This window comes from Leopardus geoffroyi, chromosome B1, assembly GCF_018350155.1.
Source record: "Leopardus geoffroyi isolate Oge1 chromosome B1, O.geoffroyi_Oge1_pat1.0, whole genome shotgun sequence".
In the NCBI taxonomy this organism is placed as follows: Eukaryota; Metazoa; Chordata; class Mammalia; order Carnivora; family Felidae; genus Leopardus; species Leopardus geoffroyi.
In genome coordinates this window covers 72966457-72985542 of record NC_059327.1, presented here as the reverse complement: position 1 = coordinate 72985542, position 19086 = coordinate 72966457, and the positions used below count along the sequence as shown (strand labels likewise).

Below are 19086 nucleotides of genomic sequence, written 5' to 3'. Positions count from 1 at the left end.
CTCAGTGGTAAGAACCTGACTCAATTTGGGACTGAAACGCTACATAATAGTTGAGTCAGTGCACTTTCCTAGAATGTCATTTGAGGCTCAGGATCATATTGCTAGTCATTTAACAGGACTAGTCACTGACGTTTTTAAAACAAAAGGCTGATATTTGTTTCTTCTAGTCTCACTTACCTTCTCTGTTTGATCAAACACAAATGAAGCTGCGCTAATAAACTTCCCTGGGAATTTACCACATGCCAGGCGCTGCTCTATGCTCTGGACATCCATCACGTCATTTAGTCCCCACAATTGCTTTTTAGGTAGATCCTCTCCTATCATTCCTCCTTAGTGAATGAGAAAACTTAGACTTCTGAAGGCTTGGCAACCTGCTCCAAGTCAATCTACTAAGGGACAGAGTTAAAATTTAAACCTAGTTCTGCCTGGCTCCAAAGGACCCACTTTTATCCACGAGATCATTCTTCCTCTCTTCAACTCAAGGACTCCTGGAAATAACGAGGGCTAAAGGGGCTCCACATACTTCATCGGTGGGAAATCTAAGGCTCTGCATTTTTACGGGGAAAAATGGCAAAATTTGAAATGAGGTTAATATCGTGGAATTTTTAAAAGGAAACTTAAAACAGAATTGTTGAGAAGGAAAGACACAATGTCCTACAGCATACACAGAGCAGGGTTAGTACGCCCAAAATCCATGGAGTGAAAAGGTAAAAGTAGTGAGATTATTTAGAGAGTAATCAAGACTAAGGCATTTTTGTTTGTTCAATAGAGTATCTTTTCTTAACTGATTCAATCCTTTGTTCTCCTATGAAAGATACTGGTTAATGGCTTCAATCAACTACAGGATATAATATTCCATAAACAGGCAATAATAAATCTTACCTGTCATTTCTCACACTCTAGCAACTACATTTTCTTCACAACTTCATTACACTAGTCGATGCTGAAGAAGACCACTTTAGCTCTACGGGTACTGAATCTATCATCAAGGGATACTGGACACTAAACAAGACAGTAGTGGAAACTTCCAGAATCTTTCTTCAAGTGGGAAAGGGCTCTTAACATATGGCCAGGTCCAAAAAGACATGGGCCAACAGGTCCCAGACGCCATTATTACAGGGTACTGAGGAAGGAAGTTGAGCAAACAGGAGCAAGATGCCCATAGATTTGGTTTGTAAACACCGCAAACAATAGGAGAGGCACCATCTATGTTAAAGAGATGGAAAGAATAGAGAGGCAGGGGTAAAAGATAGAGGAGAAAGGGTACCAATGACAAGCAATGTTAGGAAAGATGGAAGAGGTGAGGGGCACCTGGGTGGCTCAGTCGGTTAAGCGTCTGACTTCAGCTCAGGTCATGATCTCACCGTTCATGGGTTCAACCCCCGCATTGGGCTCTGTGCTGACAGCTCAGAGCCTGGAGCCTGCTTTGGATTCTGTGTCTCCTTCTCTCTCTGCCCCTTCCCTGATCATTCTCTCTCTCTCTCTCTCTCTCTCTCTCTCTCTCAAAAATAAATAACATTAAAAAAAAAATAATAAGATGGAGAAGTGAAATGTGGAGAAGCCGTGGTTGGGCTTGATTTGGCCACTGGAGAACCCCTAGTCCTTGGGGACTGGATGGCACAGAGACAAGAAAGTCTGATAGCGGGAGGCAAAGCACAAGTGAGTTTTCACCTTCTGGATTCTACGGAGTAGAAGGCATGATTACCTGTGAAGAGAAAAGGAGCAAGATGTGATCCTGAAAGAGAGTGAAGTTGTGGGGGAGATGCCAGGCGAAGAAAAGATTGCCCAGCAGTACTGAGGGCCCAGCTGACTGCACCCACTTACAACGGAACTGACCATCACTCAGAATTACTCCAGCAGTGCTCCCTGGTGCAAATATGAGGTGGGGGAGCATACAGCTAGACCGAGCCACCGTCAGGATTACGTGCGCAGGTCTAGAAGAGCAAGGGTTAGTAGGATGCACTCAGGAATCCTGGCTGGATAGAGGAACTAAAGCAAGGAGGGGGCTGATATCTAAAGAAAGAAATGGAAGAGAAGGGGCCTAGAAAAAATATATAGGTTCAAAAAGTAAATTAAATCAAAGACAGAGAGTGGACGTGCTAGGATGTTCTGATCAGAGACTGGGATACACAGCTGAGATTTCAAAGGTGGAGCAGTTCTAGATGATTCTAGGTTAATAGAGTATGACTGCAGGATAGGGTTCCTGGAGTAGAAGTAACAACAAAAGATATCAATAATGGGTGAAATGGGAAAATGGAAGACCGGTTTGGCAGAATGGCGAGAGCTATAATAGAGACAAAAATGGCTAAAATGCATATGGAGGACTGACGAGGAGGTCTGTAAGAAAGAAGGACAAGGGAGAAGAGAATAGCAGAGCCAGGTAACATGTGCCTTACTTAATGCCTGGGAGCATGGAGAGGGATGCTGAGTAATTCAAGGCATTGCGGAGGAGCTCAGAGAACAGGGTAAGCTGCCATCCGTCTCTCTGGGCTCTGGTCCACTGGGCTGAGGAGATCAAGAAAACAAAACAGCCTCACAGAGACCTGCCCTCCCACCGCATATGAATGGCAAGACCCTTGTCCCAGCCAGCATCTTCAGCCATGGACTCTTCTCTCAGTATCCTCGCTTCTATTTCCACAGCTTTGGTTATCACCTCTACATAAATGACTTCCAAGTTTCTATCTCCAACCTCAGGCGGCTCTTCTGCACTTAGTTCCAAATAGCTAAATAGCCATCGAGACATCTTTTCCTGGACTACTCGCCATGAATCCGTACTCAAATTACCAAACACCTCACCGAGTGAGCATCTTCCCCCCAAAACTCTCACCTCCAGCTTTTCCTATTCCTCTGACTAACCAGACTGAAAATACAGCACCAACTTTTACTTCCTCCATCACCCCTCCCTTCACTTCTTATTCAAGTGGTACCTAGTCTTCCTTTAAGGCCATACCTTCCATTATACCTCCACTCCTGTGGTTCAGGCCCTCAGGGCTGAACAGGGATTATTACAAGAGTCTGGGGACTCTCTTACCTCGTCTCCTGCTTCCTTCTTCCTCCTTGCTTCTTATTAATCCGAGACAAAGCTTCCTGAGACCTTGCTTTACACATGTCAACCTCTCTTCAAAACCCTGCCATCTCTCTTGTTTGCTTCCGTAACAAAGGCCAAACTCTAGACAAACACTGTAAGTCCTTTATGGACTATCTCTTCTCATGTCTTCACTATAGGAACCACACACACCACGGTTATTCTAATTCATACTACCGTCGTATGGACTATGCAATCCTAAATAGAGTTGTAATTAAAATTGATATTTGCTATGATGTTCACCTGATCTACCTGTGCCATAAAGCACAAAATCCTTTTAAATGCAAATTTGAATTCAGTAACATTTCAAGAAGTAACCTGGCATTTGTGAAAATGATCTAGCTTAATTTCCCTAATGGGCTATGAAAATATAAATTACTTCTATAGTTGCTCACTTTTAATTTATAATTTAGAAGGCAAGGGGCTCATTAGTATGTCTGGTGTTGAGGTGGTAATAAAATTAATTTGTTGCCAGATTTCAATCCTCAGAGAAAGGAAATCTTACTGAGCACAACTTTAAGAAATCCATCCTGGGGCATCTGGGTAGCTCAGTCGGTTGAGCGTCCGACTTCACCTCAGGTCATGATCTCACCGTTCATGAGTTCGAGCCCCACGTCAGGCTCTGTGCTCACAGCTCAGAGCCTGGAGCCTGCTTCGGATTCTGTGCCTCCCTCTCTCTCTCTGCCCTTCCCCCGCTCGTACTCTGTCTCTCTCTCTTTCAAAAATAATAAATAAACATTAAAAAAACTAAAAAGAAATCCATCCTGAATGATTCTCTTTTGGAAATGATCATGCCTAGGAATGCATTACACTTTTTTATGCAAAACAAAAATGCATAGTTACAATAGAATGCATCCATGACAAGTCTGTAAATAAAAACATCACAAAAGAAGGCAGAGGACTCCCTAGAAGGTCCATATCTAGTAAAACCTCCATCCTGATCCACTGCACAAAGAACCTTTCACCTGCAAAGGCCCTTAACTCTTCCTGCACCAACCACTTTCTACCACATAGTATATATTATCATAGTACGTATAAAGCCGAATGCTGTCCTCAAAGCAAGTGAACATCATCCAATCCACTGAAGGCCTGAAAAGAACAAAAAAGAAGAGAAAGGATGAGCCTGACTGTCTTAGCTGGGACACCAGTCTTCTTCTGCCCTCTGACTGGCACTCACACCATCAGTTCTCCTGGTTCACAGGCCTTCAGACCTGGATTCAATTACACCACAGGTTTCCCTGTGTCCTCAGTTTGCAGACAGCAGATTATGGAATTGTGGGAAATCTCTGTCTCTATAACTGTGTGAGTCTATTTCTCATAATGTATATGACATTTATATATGACTAATGCACATTTCATGGATGAGGAACTGGCCAGAGAAGTTAGCAGAGATAGTGGTGTAGTCAAAGTCGGAACCAAGGTATTCTAAGTCCAGTGCTATCTTGCTCCATGCTTTCCCAATAAAAGGCTCCAAAGAGTAATAACTGATAAACAGAACAAAAGACACTCTATAGACAAGAATCATTCCCTGCACACCTGAGAGGGGTCATGGAGTCTCATGGAGTCTCAGTGTGGGGTTAGCACCCCTGAGGTGAACCCATGAGGAATCACGATCCACTGTGCTGAGGCCTTCACCACCAGACTTCTATCACGTTGCCTAGTCTCTCTAAGACCTTCACAGTGCTTTCTGGGGGTGCGGGTTGGAAGGACTGCTATTGACAGGTCATCTGAACCTTCCTAAAGACAGTAGGAATCTATAAGTAGGAATCTATAGACCCATAAGGAGATGTTACAAGCATCCAAATTAAGTACAACAGATTCCTGCTTTCATTGCTAGAAACATACACATCTAGCTAAAATCCGATACACAATTTAAATCTATTTCTGCCCCTTCTTCCACCTTTAGTGCAAGAGAATCTTTATTTGAAATGTCACTTTTTAAAGTTTATTTATTTATTTTGAGAGAGAAAGTGTGCGTGAGTGGGGAAGGGGTGGGCAGAGAGAGAGGGAGAAAGAGAATCCCAAGCAGTCTCCTCACACTGCCAGTGCAGAGACCGACAAGGGGCTCGAACTCACGAACCATGAGATCATGACCTGAGCCCAGATCAAGAGTCAGATGCTTAACTGACTCAGCCACCCAGGCACCCACCTCTGAAATGTCATTTTTAATTACTGATTGCTATATCAGGCAAAACAGTTTTCCTCACCATCTCTAGAAGTCTTACTAACATATAATGATACATAATACATATTGAGTACTTACTATGAATCAAGCATTGTTCTAAGCAAACATGTATTAATTCATTATTCACACAAAAACTCTTCCAAGTTGACACTGATGCTGTTACTCATATTTTCCAGAGGAGGAAACTGAGGCACAGTGCCCAAGATCACACTGCTAGTAAGTAGTGGAACTGAGATTCAAATCCAGGGACTCTGGCCCCATAGTCTGTCTGTTTTTCATCACTGCATGCAACCTAATTTTAATCTTCAAAGCTGTGAACACTCTACCACGTAATTATTTTAGTTATACAACCAAAAACTACACAAATTACTGGCAAGTTATACATCAACTTTAACTAGAGATACATCCACAGATTCTAGGCAATACCATTCCTATAACATATCCAAACATGTTATCTGGTCACCTTTTCCAAGCAAGAAAAGGGGAAAGGAAGTAAAGCCAGCTGATGGGTCTTGGGTAGCACTTGTGTGGGGAAAGAAGAGGAGAGGAATGAAAATGAAGCCCAGGAGAGAATTTTATAGTTGATCTCAAGTGCTTAAAACAGGTCATCAGAGCAAAGCCAGAGGCATATACAGCACATGCTGGGAACTAAGGTACAAGGCCAGCAGGAGTCAGATAATCAGGGAAGATGACAGTTGGCAGGTGATCTAGGCACGTCCTAGAGACAACTGAGATTGCTGTGGGAAATCTCCCATGCTCTCAATGCATGCGTGCAGACAGGATAGGTCCATTTTTGAGAGCAAGAAGAGAAAAAATGCAAAATAAATAAATGAAACAAAGAAAAGAGCCAGAAGAGGACAATCATATATGGGTGAAACAATTATATGACCATCAAAGCTTGTCTACACTATGTAAGTATGTAAGCACGCATGCAAGGTCAACAATAAGGGTACAGTAGTAGTAAAGTGAGGGATAAGCAACGTAATGCGGGCCACAAAATTCCAGAGGACCAACGATAAACTTCACAGAGGAAATAAACTTTAAAATACAAATAATACACACTCAGATAAAATGTGAGCTATTAAAAAGTAAAAGCTCTAACCAGTTGTAACTCTTACTTAGCTTTTGTTTTCACGATGTAGCTCTTCAATACAATTCAAAAAAGTTACTGATCTCCTAATACATTAGATAGAGGACACCGAATATTACAGGGGATTCAAATACCATTGAACTGCAGCCCCACAAGGTACTTACACTGTTTTACTAATACAAGTAAACAACCGTAGCACTACAAAGAACATTAAGAAAAGAGTGGGACATACCAGATAACATTTAGTGGGAGAAAGTGGCATTTAAGATATGCCTAGAGGGGTGCCTGAGTGGCTCAGTTGGTTGAGCTTCAGACTTTGGCTCAGGTCATGATCCCCCCTGTTCAGGTTCGTGGGTTCGAGCCCCACGTTAGGTTCTGTGCTGACAGCTCAGAGCCTGGAGCCCCACTTGTGCTCTGTCTGTCTCTGTCTCTCTCTCTCTCTCTCTCTCAAAATTAAATAATAAATAAAACATTGTAAAAAAAATTTTTTTAAGGAAATAACCCTAAAAGATATAGTGAATCCAAAACAAGATACAGTTTAGCCCTTTCCGGTTCATGGAGCTTTGTAGGAAGCATGCCCTCCCATCCTTCAGTGTCTTTCCAGAGGCAGATACCATCTTTAATGTCCATTGCCCGGGCACCCTCCTAGACAGGATCCTCAAAGTCAGACCCCGAGTTCAAGCAAACAAGCACACCAGATGCTCCCCCTCCCACGGCCCCAGGCTGGGATTTCAAGCCTTGCTTTTTACCCAACTGATGGGTTTGAGATGTGATCTTGCTTTTTACCCTGGTGCTTTACTTTTCAACAATACAAGACACAACCACTCCAACAAACAGCAAATCCACACACACAGACAACACAAACACGTCTGTGGAAAGGACACACTAACAAAAATGGGAAAGTTTCAAAAAGGAGCTAATGAGCACAAGTTAAGAAAGAAAGAAGCTAGAGGCACCCGGGTGGCTCGGCCGGTTAAGCATCCGACTTCAGGTCATGCTCTCGGGGTCTGTGGGTTCAAGCCCCCGCGTTGGGCTCTGTGCTGACGGCTCAGAGCCTGAAGCCTGCTTCGGATTCTGCGCCCCCTCTCTCCGCTCCTCCCCTGCCTGCGTTCTGTCTCTCTCTCTCTCAAAAATAAATAAACATTTTTCAAAAAATTAAAAGAAAGAAAGAAAATAAATACTTTTATAAAAACCAAGAGAAAGAAAAGAAAGAAAGAAAGAAAGAAAGAAAGAAAGAAAGAAAGAAAGAAAGAAGGAAAGGAAGGAAGGAAGGAAGAAGCTAGTACTAGAAGGGAAATGACTTTGATTTGGGAAATGTTAGATCTGAGGTGCCAAAACTATATATCCAGGTGGAGATGTATACAAGGTAGGAAAATGTTAAATGTGAGTTTATAAGAGAAGTTTCCATCCTATAGACAGAGAAAAAAAAAAAAAGAAGAAGATCTGGGAATATATAGAAGAAAGTGTAGGAAGCGGGTAGATGTGAGAGGAAGTCAGACCCCTGGAGGTGCCTCCATTACAGAGTCGGGTGTCACAAGAGGAAAAAGGAGGAACTGGCAAGAGGGAGACACAAAAAGAAGGTAGTAAGATGAAAGAAGAGGCGGCATTCAAGAAAGAGGAAGCGGGCCACAGTCAGAAATGCTTTATGATTAAGAAAAGCTGACTGGATTTAAATTTAAAAACACAGCTAGCTGCCTTTCGTTTATCCACGGGATACAGGTGTGCTGTTTCGAAGGGACACATGCACCCCCATGTTTATAGCAGCTCTATCAACAATAGCCGAAGTATGGAAAGAGCCCAAATGTCCATCGATGGACGAATGGATAAAGAAGATGTGGTATATATATACAATGGAGTATTACTCGGCAATCAAAAAGAATGAAATCTTGCCATTTGCAACTACATGGATGGAACTGGAGGGTATTATGCTAAGCGAAATTAGTCAGAGAAAGACAAAAATCATATGACTTCACTCATATGAGGACTGTAAGAGACAAAACAGATGAACATAAGGGAAGGGAAACAAAAATAATATAAAAACAGGGAGGGGGACAAAACACAAGAGACTCACAAAAATGGAGAACAAACTGAGGGTTACTGGAGGGGTTGTGGGAGGGGGGGATGGGATAAATGGGTAAGGGGCACTAAGGAATCCAATCCTGAAATCATTGTTGCACTCTATGCTAATTTGGATGTAAATTTTAAAAAATAAAAAATAAAAATAAATTTAAAAAAACACAGCTGCCTTTTGAGAGACAGGATTTAGTACAATGATGAGGGCAAGTCAGAACAGGGGGCTACGGAATGCTCAGCATGAGGAAGGGGCATCCATCCTTCCTTCCAGAGGACTGGCAGTGGAGGGAAGGAGACAGCACCCCACTGGGCGCTCCGTTAGCACAGGGACCCTGCCTGGTTGGGTCACTGGTACATCCTCAGCACTAAGACCAGTTCCTGGCATGTAAGAGGTGCTCAATAAATATTTGTTTGTGGAATGCTGTGCTTATTCAATGAATGCTGCTGTTTGATTCAACAAATGAATTAGTGAATGAACACAGTAATGATATTTGAGGAAGCCTGAGACAACAGTCTTCACTTCTGTGAGTCAGGTACAAATGCCGGACATAAAGGCTGGGAGCACAGCTCACCTCACTGTGCTTGGCATGGAGTGGAAAGTGGGGGGTCTTGCCTGGAGTTTGCAGTTAGTCTTTTTGACAGTAATCTGAGGGAAAAGAGAATCTTTTGGGCCAGACACTGAGTCTGGGGAGGAAACCCTTGAGTGTCTGCAGAGTAGAAATCTCTCTCTGCCTTAACCATAAAGAGATACTGAAAGGAGCTCTTGAGAGGCGGGTTGTTAAGAAGGACACGTAGAGGACAGTGGAAAGTAAGGAATGAGGAATCCAGGCAAGTGCCTGCGAGGTTGTGAAAACCCTTTGGAAACAGAGGTCACCTATCTCAGGCTGCTACAGGTTCTTGTACTCTGTGTTAAATCCCTTTGTCATGTCCACGCTTAAAGTCTTTGTAAAGTTCCGATCTGGGTATGAGACTATAAAAGGATTCAGGCTACATGGGGGACAGGAGGATGGTCAGCACTGTGGTCGCAGCAGGAACAGTAGTCAGAGTGGAAGAACCCCAAGGATCCGTGATATGAGGTGACCTCCAAAGACACCCTGAAGGTTCAAGGATTTGTTTCATTAGATGACACAGTATTATTCCCTTACAGGGAATATAGCAAAGAACTTTTTTTTTTTTTTTTCCTGTTGCTTCCATTTTGTTTTTGCTTGATTCTGACAAAGGAGAATTGAGCAGCTATTCAGTCTAAAGGGAGAAAACTGATGGAGAGCAACAGAAAGAAGGCAGGGTTGTAAGAACTGGTATAATGGAATTGAAGCCCTGTGGGAAAGAGGCCATGAGACCCAAAGTGTGGCTGGGAAGGTTCCTTTTTATAAAGTGATATACAGAAAGATTGAAGGGCACCGGGGGGCTCAGTTGGTTAAGTGTCCAACTCTTGGTTTCAGCTCAGGTCATGATTTCATGGTTCGTGAGTTCCCACCCAGCATCAGGCTCCATGCTGCCAATGTATCTGGATTCTCTCTCTCCCTCTCTCTCTGCCGTCCCCCCACTTGCATACGACTCACATGCGTGCTCCCTCTCTCTCACTCTCAAAATAAACAAATAAACTTAAAAAACAACAAAAGATCTAGAGTAAAGATATAAAACAGATGGAAGACACCTTGGGGGGGCCCACCTCGAAGGCAGGGGACAGAGACAGCGGGGGCTTACAGAACACAGGACGCTCTCACAGCTGCTGGGGAAAGGCCACCAGAGAACCCAGGGAGTAAGACGGTTTCTGCAATGTTGAGGGGCTACATCACTGGAATTTCCAGAAATTCTAATTAGCACACTTTAATGCTATTTGCAGCAATATTTGGCAAACAGGAAAGGTTTTTTTTTTTTGGCAATTGGAGATGCAGTCCTACACTTGAGCCAAGTTCAGCTCACCTAATAGATCTGAATCATAATAATGGGATAAACACACCTCACGGCAGAATCATCTCACAATTTTAGAAAAGACAGGTTTTAATCAAAGGAATCGCAATTAATCCACTCTGCTTATTTTCCTTCAAATGCAGCCAAGTTGTACTGTTTCATACCAAGATCCTCAAGGTCTTCCAGATGGAAGAAATCTTAGAAATCATCAAGTCCAACCTCTCACTTATTATGACTTCATTTTTAGAAATCCATGGCAGAAAGGATCAGTGCACGCTGGCATCCATGTACTCCTTTACATTCGTCAGCCTCCTTTGGGGTACACCTGAGGCCACATAGCTGAGTTCTGGCCAACGGAACATTGGTGGACGGGATCTAAGTCACTCACTCCCAGGCCCGGCCCTACCTTGGATGGAGGAAGACCAGCCAACTTGCATTGTATCAAAATTTGCTTGACAAGTAGATAAACTTTCACTGTGGTACTCACTGACATTTGTGGATTTGTCTGTTTCAACAGCAAGCATTAATTGATTCTCAAGCCTTCTTTGAATAACCTAGCAACTCAGAGAACTGCCAATCATGCTAGGGAAAGAAATGGAGATTATTATCGCCCACAGATCCAAAGGATTAAAAAAAACAGAAGCAGTCATGAAATTCATTTTTATAATATAGTAGCATCCTGGTTATCTAAAGGTTATTATTTGAGACACAACCTACAAAAGTTAAGGCCCTACTCCCCTGAGAACCAGGAAATAAACAACAGAGATCTTAAAATAACCCAGCCTGAGAACTAAATAAAGCTTTAGAGGTTCACTCACCAGTCAGCCTTCTAGGCTGTATGTATTTATTCAAGTTATCTTGGAGTAAATAAATCAATCTTAGAAATCTGGTTTATCTCACATCAGATAAGAAATTGGAAATTGGTCTGTTTCTGCTTTCTTTGTTTTGTTTTTTGAGATTCCACATATAAATGAAATCATATGGTATCTTGCTCTGTCTGACTTATTTCACTTAGCATAATACCTTCTAGGTTCTCCCACGTAGTCACAAAGGTCAAGATCTCATTCTTTTTATGGCTGAATAATATTCCACTGTGTGTGTGTGTGTGTGTGTGTGTGTGCGCGCGCGTGCACGCATGTGTGTAACACATCCTCTTTATCCATTCATCTATTGATGGACACTTAGGTTGCTTCCATATCTTGGCTATTATAAATAATGTTGCAATAAACATAGGGGTACATACATCTTTTCTATTTAGGGTTTTCATTTTCTTTACCCGGTACTGGATCATATGTTAATTCTATTTTTTTACTTTTTTGAGGAACCTCTATACAGTGTTCACATTGGGTGCACCTATTTAAATTCCCACCCAGAGGGGAGGTGGACGGGGAGATGGGCAAAATGGGTGAAAGGGAATGGGAATACAGGCTTCTAACTACTGAGTGTAGACGTCCTGGGGATAAAATGTACCACATAGGGAATATTGTCAATGGTTTTGTAATAGTGTTGTAGAGCGTCAGATGGTAGCTACACTTGTGAACATTGCATAATGTATACAGTTTGTCAAGTCACTTGTTGTTCACCTGAAACTAGTGTAACGTGTGTCAACTATACTTCAATAAGAAAGAAGTGAAGAGGGAAGGGAAGGGAAGGGAAGGGAAGGGAAGGGAAGGGAAGGGAAGGGAAGGGAAGGGAAGGGAAGGGAAGGGAAGGAAAAAGGAAATTTGAAGCAATAAAGATGGTGCTAGAAGGGGCCAAATCACAACATTCTGAAGGTAAAGGAGAGATCAGAATCTCCAAAAAGCAAGGTATAGAGTCCCTATTTTATAACTGAGCCCCACTACTTCTCAGAGTCCTGAAGGAACTCAACTCACAGCTGATTTAAAAAAAAAAAAGACTTACTGTCCTCAACTAGCCTTTGTAAGCCTCTAAACGAAGGTAGGAAAACGTGTAAGAAAACTCTGGAAATGGTTACTCAATCAGTTTCAATGTCTAAAGGTAGGCACTGTATTTGAAAAGAAAAATTTTTTTGAGGATCCCTTTATTTCCCTAAGATGCCACACAGTGATGCTCGAAAATATGAGACACTGCCATTTGCATACTGTTTGGGAGTGAGTGGTTCCTCCCAAATCCATGTGGGAGCACATATCCTGCACAAAGGAAACTGGGATTCTTTAAGCAAAATCAGGATCCAAATATGTGAAGTAGAAAGGACCTTAGAGATTATGCAGTGCAAGCCCCTGACAGCAAAGTTAGGTGCCCAGAAGGTGCCATTCATCTCACTGTAGAGGAAGAACTGGAGTTCATACCCCCTTGCTTTGGAGCCAGGATACAACCACCTACGTCACAATGTTCCTTCCCTGGATAGACTTAATCTTGACCTCCCTTCCCAGGCCTTCCTGGAATCCAGAGGTTGATCCAGAAGCATGACGCACTCACCTGCAAAAAGCAGTGTCCAACTGGGGCATGCTCCGCAAGGGTGACGTTGTACACCTGCCTCCTGAAGATGGGCTCGTTGTCATTCACATCGTCCACGGTGATGCTCACCAGGCAGGTGGCAGAGAGTGGGGGTTCTCCGAGGTCCTGGGCTACCACTCTCAACTCTACTGCCTCCTGGACCTCTCGGTCCAGACTCCGGATGGTGCTGATCACGCCGCTTTCAGGATCAATAGTGAAGGACGGTCCGCACTCCGCTGCTGGCCACACACCTTCCGGGTTGCAGTGAACGGGAAGGTGGACCAGTGCGTAGCGCAGCCGGGCGTGGTCGGTGCCAGCCTCGTCCGCATCAGAGGCGCTGACCCACACCACCGCGGTGCCGGGGGCCGCGGCCTCTGACACCGAGGCCACGTAATGCTCCCGGCTGAAGAGAGGCGGCTGGTCGTTGAGGTCGGCGACCCGGAGCAGCAGCGTTTCCTCGGTGCTCAGCGGCGGGGAGCCCGCATCCGTGGCCACCAGTCGCAAATCATACAGGTCGCGGCTTTCACGGTCCAGGGGCCCCTCGACGCAAAGGAAAAATACCCCCGGGGAGCCACCAGAGCGCAGTGCGAAGGCTCCATCTCCGCCCTCCAAGGACAACGAGATGCTTCCGCTTCCGAGGCCCACGCCGGGTTCCCCGATGGCCTCCTCTTCCTGCTCGGGATCCCAGTCCGCGTCGGACACGGAGACTCGAGCCACGTAGTCGCCGAGGGCCGCGCCCTCGGAAACGCGCGCCGCCCCACCCTCGGTAAGGAAGAGCAGGTGAATGGCGGGTGGGTTGTCATTCACGTCCAGCACCGCGATGGACACGCGCACAGTGGCGACCTCGGGCTCGGCCCCTCCGTCGCGGGCCTCTACCACCAGCTGGTGCCAGGCCTGTGCCTCGCGGTCCAGCGGCCTCTGCACCCGCACCACGCCGCTCAGCTCCTCCACGGCGAAGTAGGCCGCATCGCCCAGTGGCCCGAGCGCCTGCCGGGCGCGGATGCTGTAGTACACGTGGCCATTGGGCCCCAGGTCACGGTCGGTGGCGCGAACGCGACAGACCTCGGCTCCCGGCCGGGCGTCCTCCCGCACGGCGGCGCGGTACTCGCTCTGCTCGAAGACCGGGGGGTTGTCGTTCTCATCCAGCACGCGCAGCTCCACACGCAGGTGGCCCGTGCGCCGCGGGCGGCCGCCGTCCCATGCCTCGATCTGCAACTCGTGCGCAGCCACCGCCTCCCGGTCCAAACGCCGCAGCAGCACCAGGTCCAGGGGCTCCAGGGGCGACGACGACGGTGGCGACGGCGGTGACCCGGGAGTTCCGTAGCGCAACTGGAAGAACGGTCCCGCGGGGTCCTCGGGAAGGGCGGACGGTTGCACCAAGGTGTAGCCCTGAGTGCTGAACAGGCCGGCGTCCGGGTCGTGGGCACCTGGCAGGCGGAAGGCGGTACCTGGAGGGCTGAGCTCGGAAACGTCGAGTTGCAGGGAGTCGCGGGGAAAGCTGGGGGAGTGATCGTTCACGTCGTTGACCAGGATCTCCACCTGCACCACGGCTCCCAGCAGCGTGGCGGCCACAAAGCTGTAGTGGTCCCGCTGCTCGCGGTCCAGGCACCGCGCCGTGCGGATGATGCCGGTGTCCGGATGCACGTGGAAGTCGTCCAACAGTGGTGAGTCATCGGAATCCTCGGATAGAAAGAAGCCGCCCGCCTCCTGCTGCTGTGCAGCGGGCAGCCCGGCGCGGATGTCTCCTACTAGAGTGTCCGGAGGAAGTCCTTCGTCCACAGAAAGGCTGAGGTTGAACACCTGGGCAAATGAGCCCGAAGCCGCCCACAGCCACGCGTGCAAGAAGAGCCCGAGCAGGAAGCGCTGAGCCCCCGTGGCGCCGCCGCCGCCGCCGCCGCCGCCCGGCAGCCCGCGGGGCGACCCTCTCCTCCCTGGCATCAGAAGGCGCCTCGTGGCCGGAGCCCCCCGCTGCCGGTGCCCTTTGCCCATCCTCCTCCCAGAAGGGCTCATTTCTCCGCCAGCTCCTGGGGAAGGCTCCCGGGTAACTGCCAGCTTGTGGAGGGCTGGCAGAAAAATCCAGGAGCCTCTTCAGTGTCTGGGCGAAAGAAGAAAAAAAAAGACTTTGTTTGGCAAACCAACAGACCCAGGAGTTCCCGAGGTTCAGGCTGCAACTGGTGAAAACGTCCTCCGCCTGCCGCTCACGCAGACAGGGAAGCGCTAGCTGCCTCTGCCGCTGCAGCCACCTCCTCAGCCCCTGGATTGCTTTCAATGAGTCTCATCTCTTTTTCTCTCTCCTTTTATTCCTTTTACATCTGTTCCTTGTTCTGCTTGGCTTGTTGTTTCCCCCTGGTAAAGTCAGGTGCATTATTTCCCTTGCCAAAAAGGATGAAATTATTTAAAGCGCACACACAGAAGGAGAGGATGGGGGTCGGCCCGGAGAAGGGGGTGGAGTAAGGGCGGGGAGGCCGAGGGCGGGCGCGCAGCCCCAGCGAAGGAGGAAAGGAGGGAGGGGGAGGCGGCCCAGGCTGCGGCCGTGCCGGCGGCTCCGGGGGTGGCCTCTCCCCGCGGCGTCTGGGGGCGCCCAGGACCGCCCGGCTCCAGCTCCCACCCAGCCCCCGCCAACCCCTCCTCCCTTCTCCTCCCCGCCTGTGACGCGGCGCACACGAGGGCAAACTCCAACCTGCGAGTCGCCGCTCTGCAGCAGGGCGCGTTCTCGCCGGGGCCAGGGACCGAAGAGAGAGGAGCGAAGGAGGAAGGACGTGGAAATTCGGACCGGGAGGCGGGCGGGGGTCGCGCAGGCCGGCCGGCTGCCCCGGCTGTGCGTGCGAAGTGGCGATGGGTGGGGGGCGGCGAGGGGAGCAGCCCCTCCACCCCCTCCTCCCTCCATCCCCTGGACGGTTCCTTCGGCAGGCCTGACGCTTGGCTCAGGCTGAGCAGAGGGTGGGGGTTAGAATCACTTTGGGGAGCCAAACTTGTGTTCTCCATTTGGCGAGAGAAGCTCGTCCCCAGCGGAAGGACAGATGGAGTCAAAGGCCGACGCGCAGCTGGGGCCAGGATGACTGTAAAGGGGGGGAAGGCGGAACTTGGAAAAACCTTCGCGAAACCCCGAGAAATCTGTGGCACACATGGCGCAAAGCACGCTTTATTATGCCGCGCTACTACTCAGCGACGCGCGAGCGTCTTGTCACTCCCCTCTGCCACCAAGAATGACAATAGATTCGGCTTGTGAACACTTTTTTATGCATTCAGCGCCATCACAACACTTCCAGGATGTTTTAGGATGCTGATTTATGGGCAGAAAGATGGGGTAGCTCAGGCCAGACCACCTTCCAGCACTTCACCATCGCCTCTGAGCAAGGAAGTTTGCAGCCAGGGCCACCGTTGGTAACACTTCAAACTAGCTTCCGTCTGAGTGCAAGAAAAATGCCAATAAATCGCCAGTCGCAGGTTTCGCTGCAATTATCCGTAATGATAGGTAGAAATTGATAAATGGCCTCTAATAAAGAATGCCTGAGGAAGGACTCTCTGCCTTCTTGAGAATGGCTGGTCGTATTTAGCAAATGGTTTCTGCAATTTTGCATTTAAGCCGAAGGGAAGAATTAATTTCCTAGTTACCGTTACTCTCCTTTAAGGAGAACCAAGAGCTCTGCGTGGCGGTTCCTGCCAGCAACAGAAAAATGCCTTTTTAATATATGATGGAGTTATATATAACTGCTAATCTACACTATTATCGCTACCTCTGACAAAATAATAATAAAACTATTTTATAGCAGATATGTTGCATGTAAATGGAGACATCATTAAAATAAATCCAGCCGCCTTTCACCAGTGAAGTCCCCTTACCAGTAAGGAGAATGGTTATGAGTCTTTAGTTTTCTTTCACCTCAACCTTTGCAATCTTGAACTGGTTCCTCGGCCTCCACTCTTGCCCCCCATAAGTAACTCTCAGCCATGCCTCTGGATTGGATTTTTTGTTTTGTTTTGTTTACAGGTTTTTTTTTTTTAATGTTTATTTTTGAGAGACAGAGAGAGGGAGGGAGGGACAGAGAGAGAGGAGAGAGAATCCCTGCAGGCTTCACCCCCACAGGCTTCACGCTGTCGGTGCAGAGCCCAATAAGGAGCTGGAACTTTCCAACTGTGAGGTCATTACCTGAACAGAAATCAAGAGTCGGATGTTTAACTGACTGAGCCACCCAGGCACCTGGATTGTTGTTTTTAAAGCTAATTCAAATCGTGTCTCCCCCTGCTTAGAACCTGCCAATATATTTCCATTATACTTGGATTATAATTGAGACTCCTTCCAACTGTACAAAACTAACATGGCCCTGCTCACCTTTCCCACCTCATCTCATACCTCCACTCCGGATCCGCTTGTACTGCTTTTTTTTTTTTTTTTTTTTTCTAATTTTGGTATTTGTTACAGACTGAATGTTTGTGTCTCCCTCAAAATTGTTATGTTATAGTCCTACCACCCAATGTGGCGATATTAGGAGGTGGGGTCTTTGGGAGGAGACTAGGATTAGATGAGGTCATGGGAGTGATGTTATGAGAGTCATGAGAGAGCTTGCTGCTCTCAGTCGTCCGCCTTGTGAGGACATAAAAGCGAGCAGTCCACAACCAGGAAGAGGGCCCTCCCCAGAACCTGACCAGGCTGATACTCTGATCTCAGACTTCCAGCTTCCAGAACAGCGAGAAATAAATTTCTGCTATTTATGAGTCACCCAGTGTGTGGTACTTTCTTATAGCAGTGTGAACAGACCAAGACAGTACATTCGAATTGTTAGAAACTTTCTCTGCCTGGGAGTTATTCTTATGCTTTGTGAAGATTTGTCTCTTTCCCATTCAGGTCTTTTTTTTTTTTTTTTAACATTTATTTATTTTTGAGACAGAGAGAGACAGAGTATGAACGGGGGAGGGGCAGAGAGAGAGAGAAAGAGAGACACAGAATCGGAAGCAGGCTCCAGGCTCTGAGCCATCAGCCCAGAGCCCGACGTGGGGCTCGAACTCACGGACCGCGAGATCGTGACCTGAGCCGAAGTCGGATGCTCAACTGACTGAGCCACCCAGGCGCCCCCCATTCAGGTCTTAATTCAAATGTCAACTGTTTGGAATCCTCCCTTGACCCCTCTACTCCATAGTTTCTCCACCATAAACCATATATCCTCATATTGTGTTTCAGTCACAGCACCTACCGGTACCTGACATTAGTTCGTTTTATAAATTTGCTTATTAGTTTACTGTGACCTCAACCTTCTTCATGAACCTTAAGCATTGCTTTCTCCCAGAACCCAGATCAGTACCTGACACATAAATGGGTCTCCATTAACTAAACATGTGTTAGAGGACTGCACGGATAGTTGGTTTCGCTGATGGATGGATAAGTCCATTTAAGGAGGTGTTGGAAGCCATAGTTCAGAATTAACTGATCATGAAATCCTTTACTGTGATGAATTCTATCTTCACAACTTACTCCTTTTAATCATTCCATGGGGCTTCTTGAACTAATTTTTGAACTTCAACTTATTTTGCAAAGTGTATCGTTACCAAATATTTACTTGAGTCTAAAAATAAAGGAAAAGCAGCTAGTCATTCTACATCTTTCACTGACATTCTTTGTAAACAGTGGTTTGGTTTAGAAACAAATGAAAATTCAGAAACTCCAAACATCTATTTTCCCATTAGTTTTTAGGCTTTATAATTCAAGCATATGCAGTTCAAGGTCTCCTGCCCACTTCACCATACACTTCATTGAATGCCCTGGGCAGCATTCTAGATTGAGAATTCAATTTGGTTGGGGGAGGGGGGGGGGAAGCATTTCTCAAATAGGTAAAAAAAAAAAAAGTAACTTTATTCTAGCACAGAAGCCAATAGCCTGCAAGAAATAGGTCAAGGTCTGACTCTCTGGAGAGAAGCATCATGGTATAACTGGTAAGAGTTGGGTTTTGAAGCTGGGTGACCCTGGTTCTGCTCTATAATTGTAGGCAAATTATTTCAACCTTGTTAGGTCTCTTGTTAGTTTCCTGCTCTCTAAATTGAGGGTTATATTATCTCATTTACAGGATGTTATAAGTACTAAGTGAGCCAATGTATGGGCTAGCACACAGAAGGCATCAGCAAACATTATATTTCTTGCCCCTGTTGTTTGTGTGATTAAATATTTTAGGGGTGAAGTGTTTGGGGGTTCTCTGTCATATCAAACTCTGGCTTCTTAGCCCCACTGAGTGTGTGGAGAGGGAGATGACAACTTCCTAGTATCACAGACAGCAGCAATCACGGGCAGAA

At 46.6% G+C, this 19086-nt stretch overlaps 1 protein-coding gene across 1 annotated transcript in view; it reads right to left on the bottom strand.

The window, feature by feature from the left end:
* The window catches only part of DCHS2 (dachsous cadherin-related 2), a 242033-nt gene extending 226813 nt beyond the window's left edge, over positions 1-15220 (bottom strand). The window contains exon 1 of the mRNA XM_045465174.1: positions 12787-15220. Within this exon, the coding sequence (XP_045321130.1) occupies positions 12787-14814 (2028 nt within the window). The 5' untranslated portion in view covers positions 14815-15220. The remainder of the gene's footprint in view (positions 1-12786) is intronic.
* Between the last annotated feature and the right edge of the window lie 3866 nt (positions 15221-19086).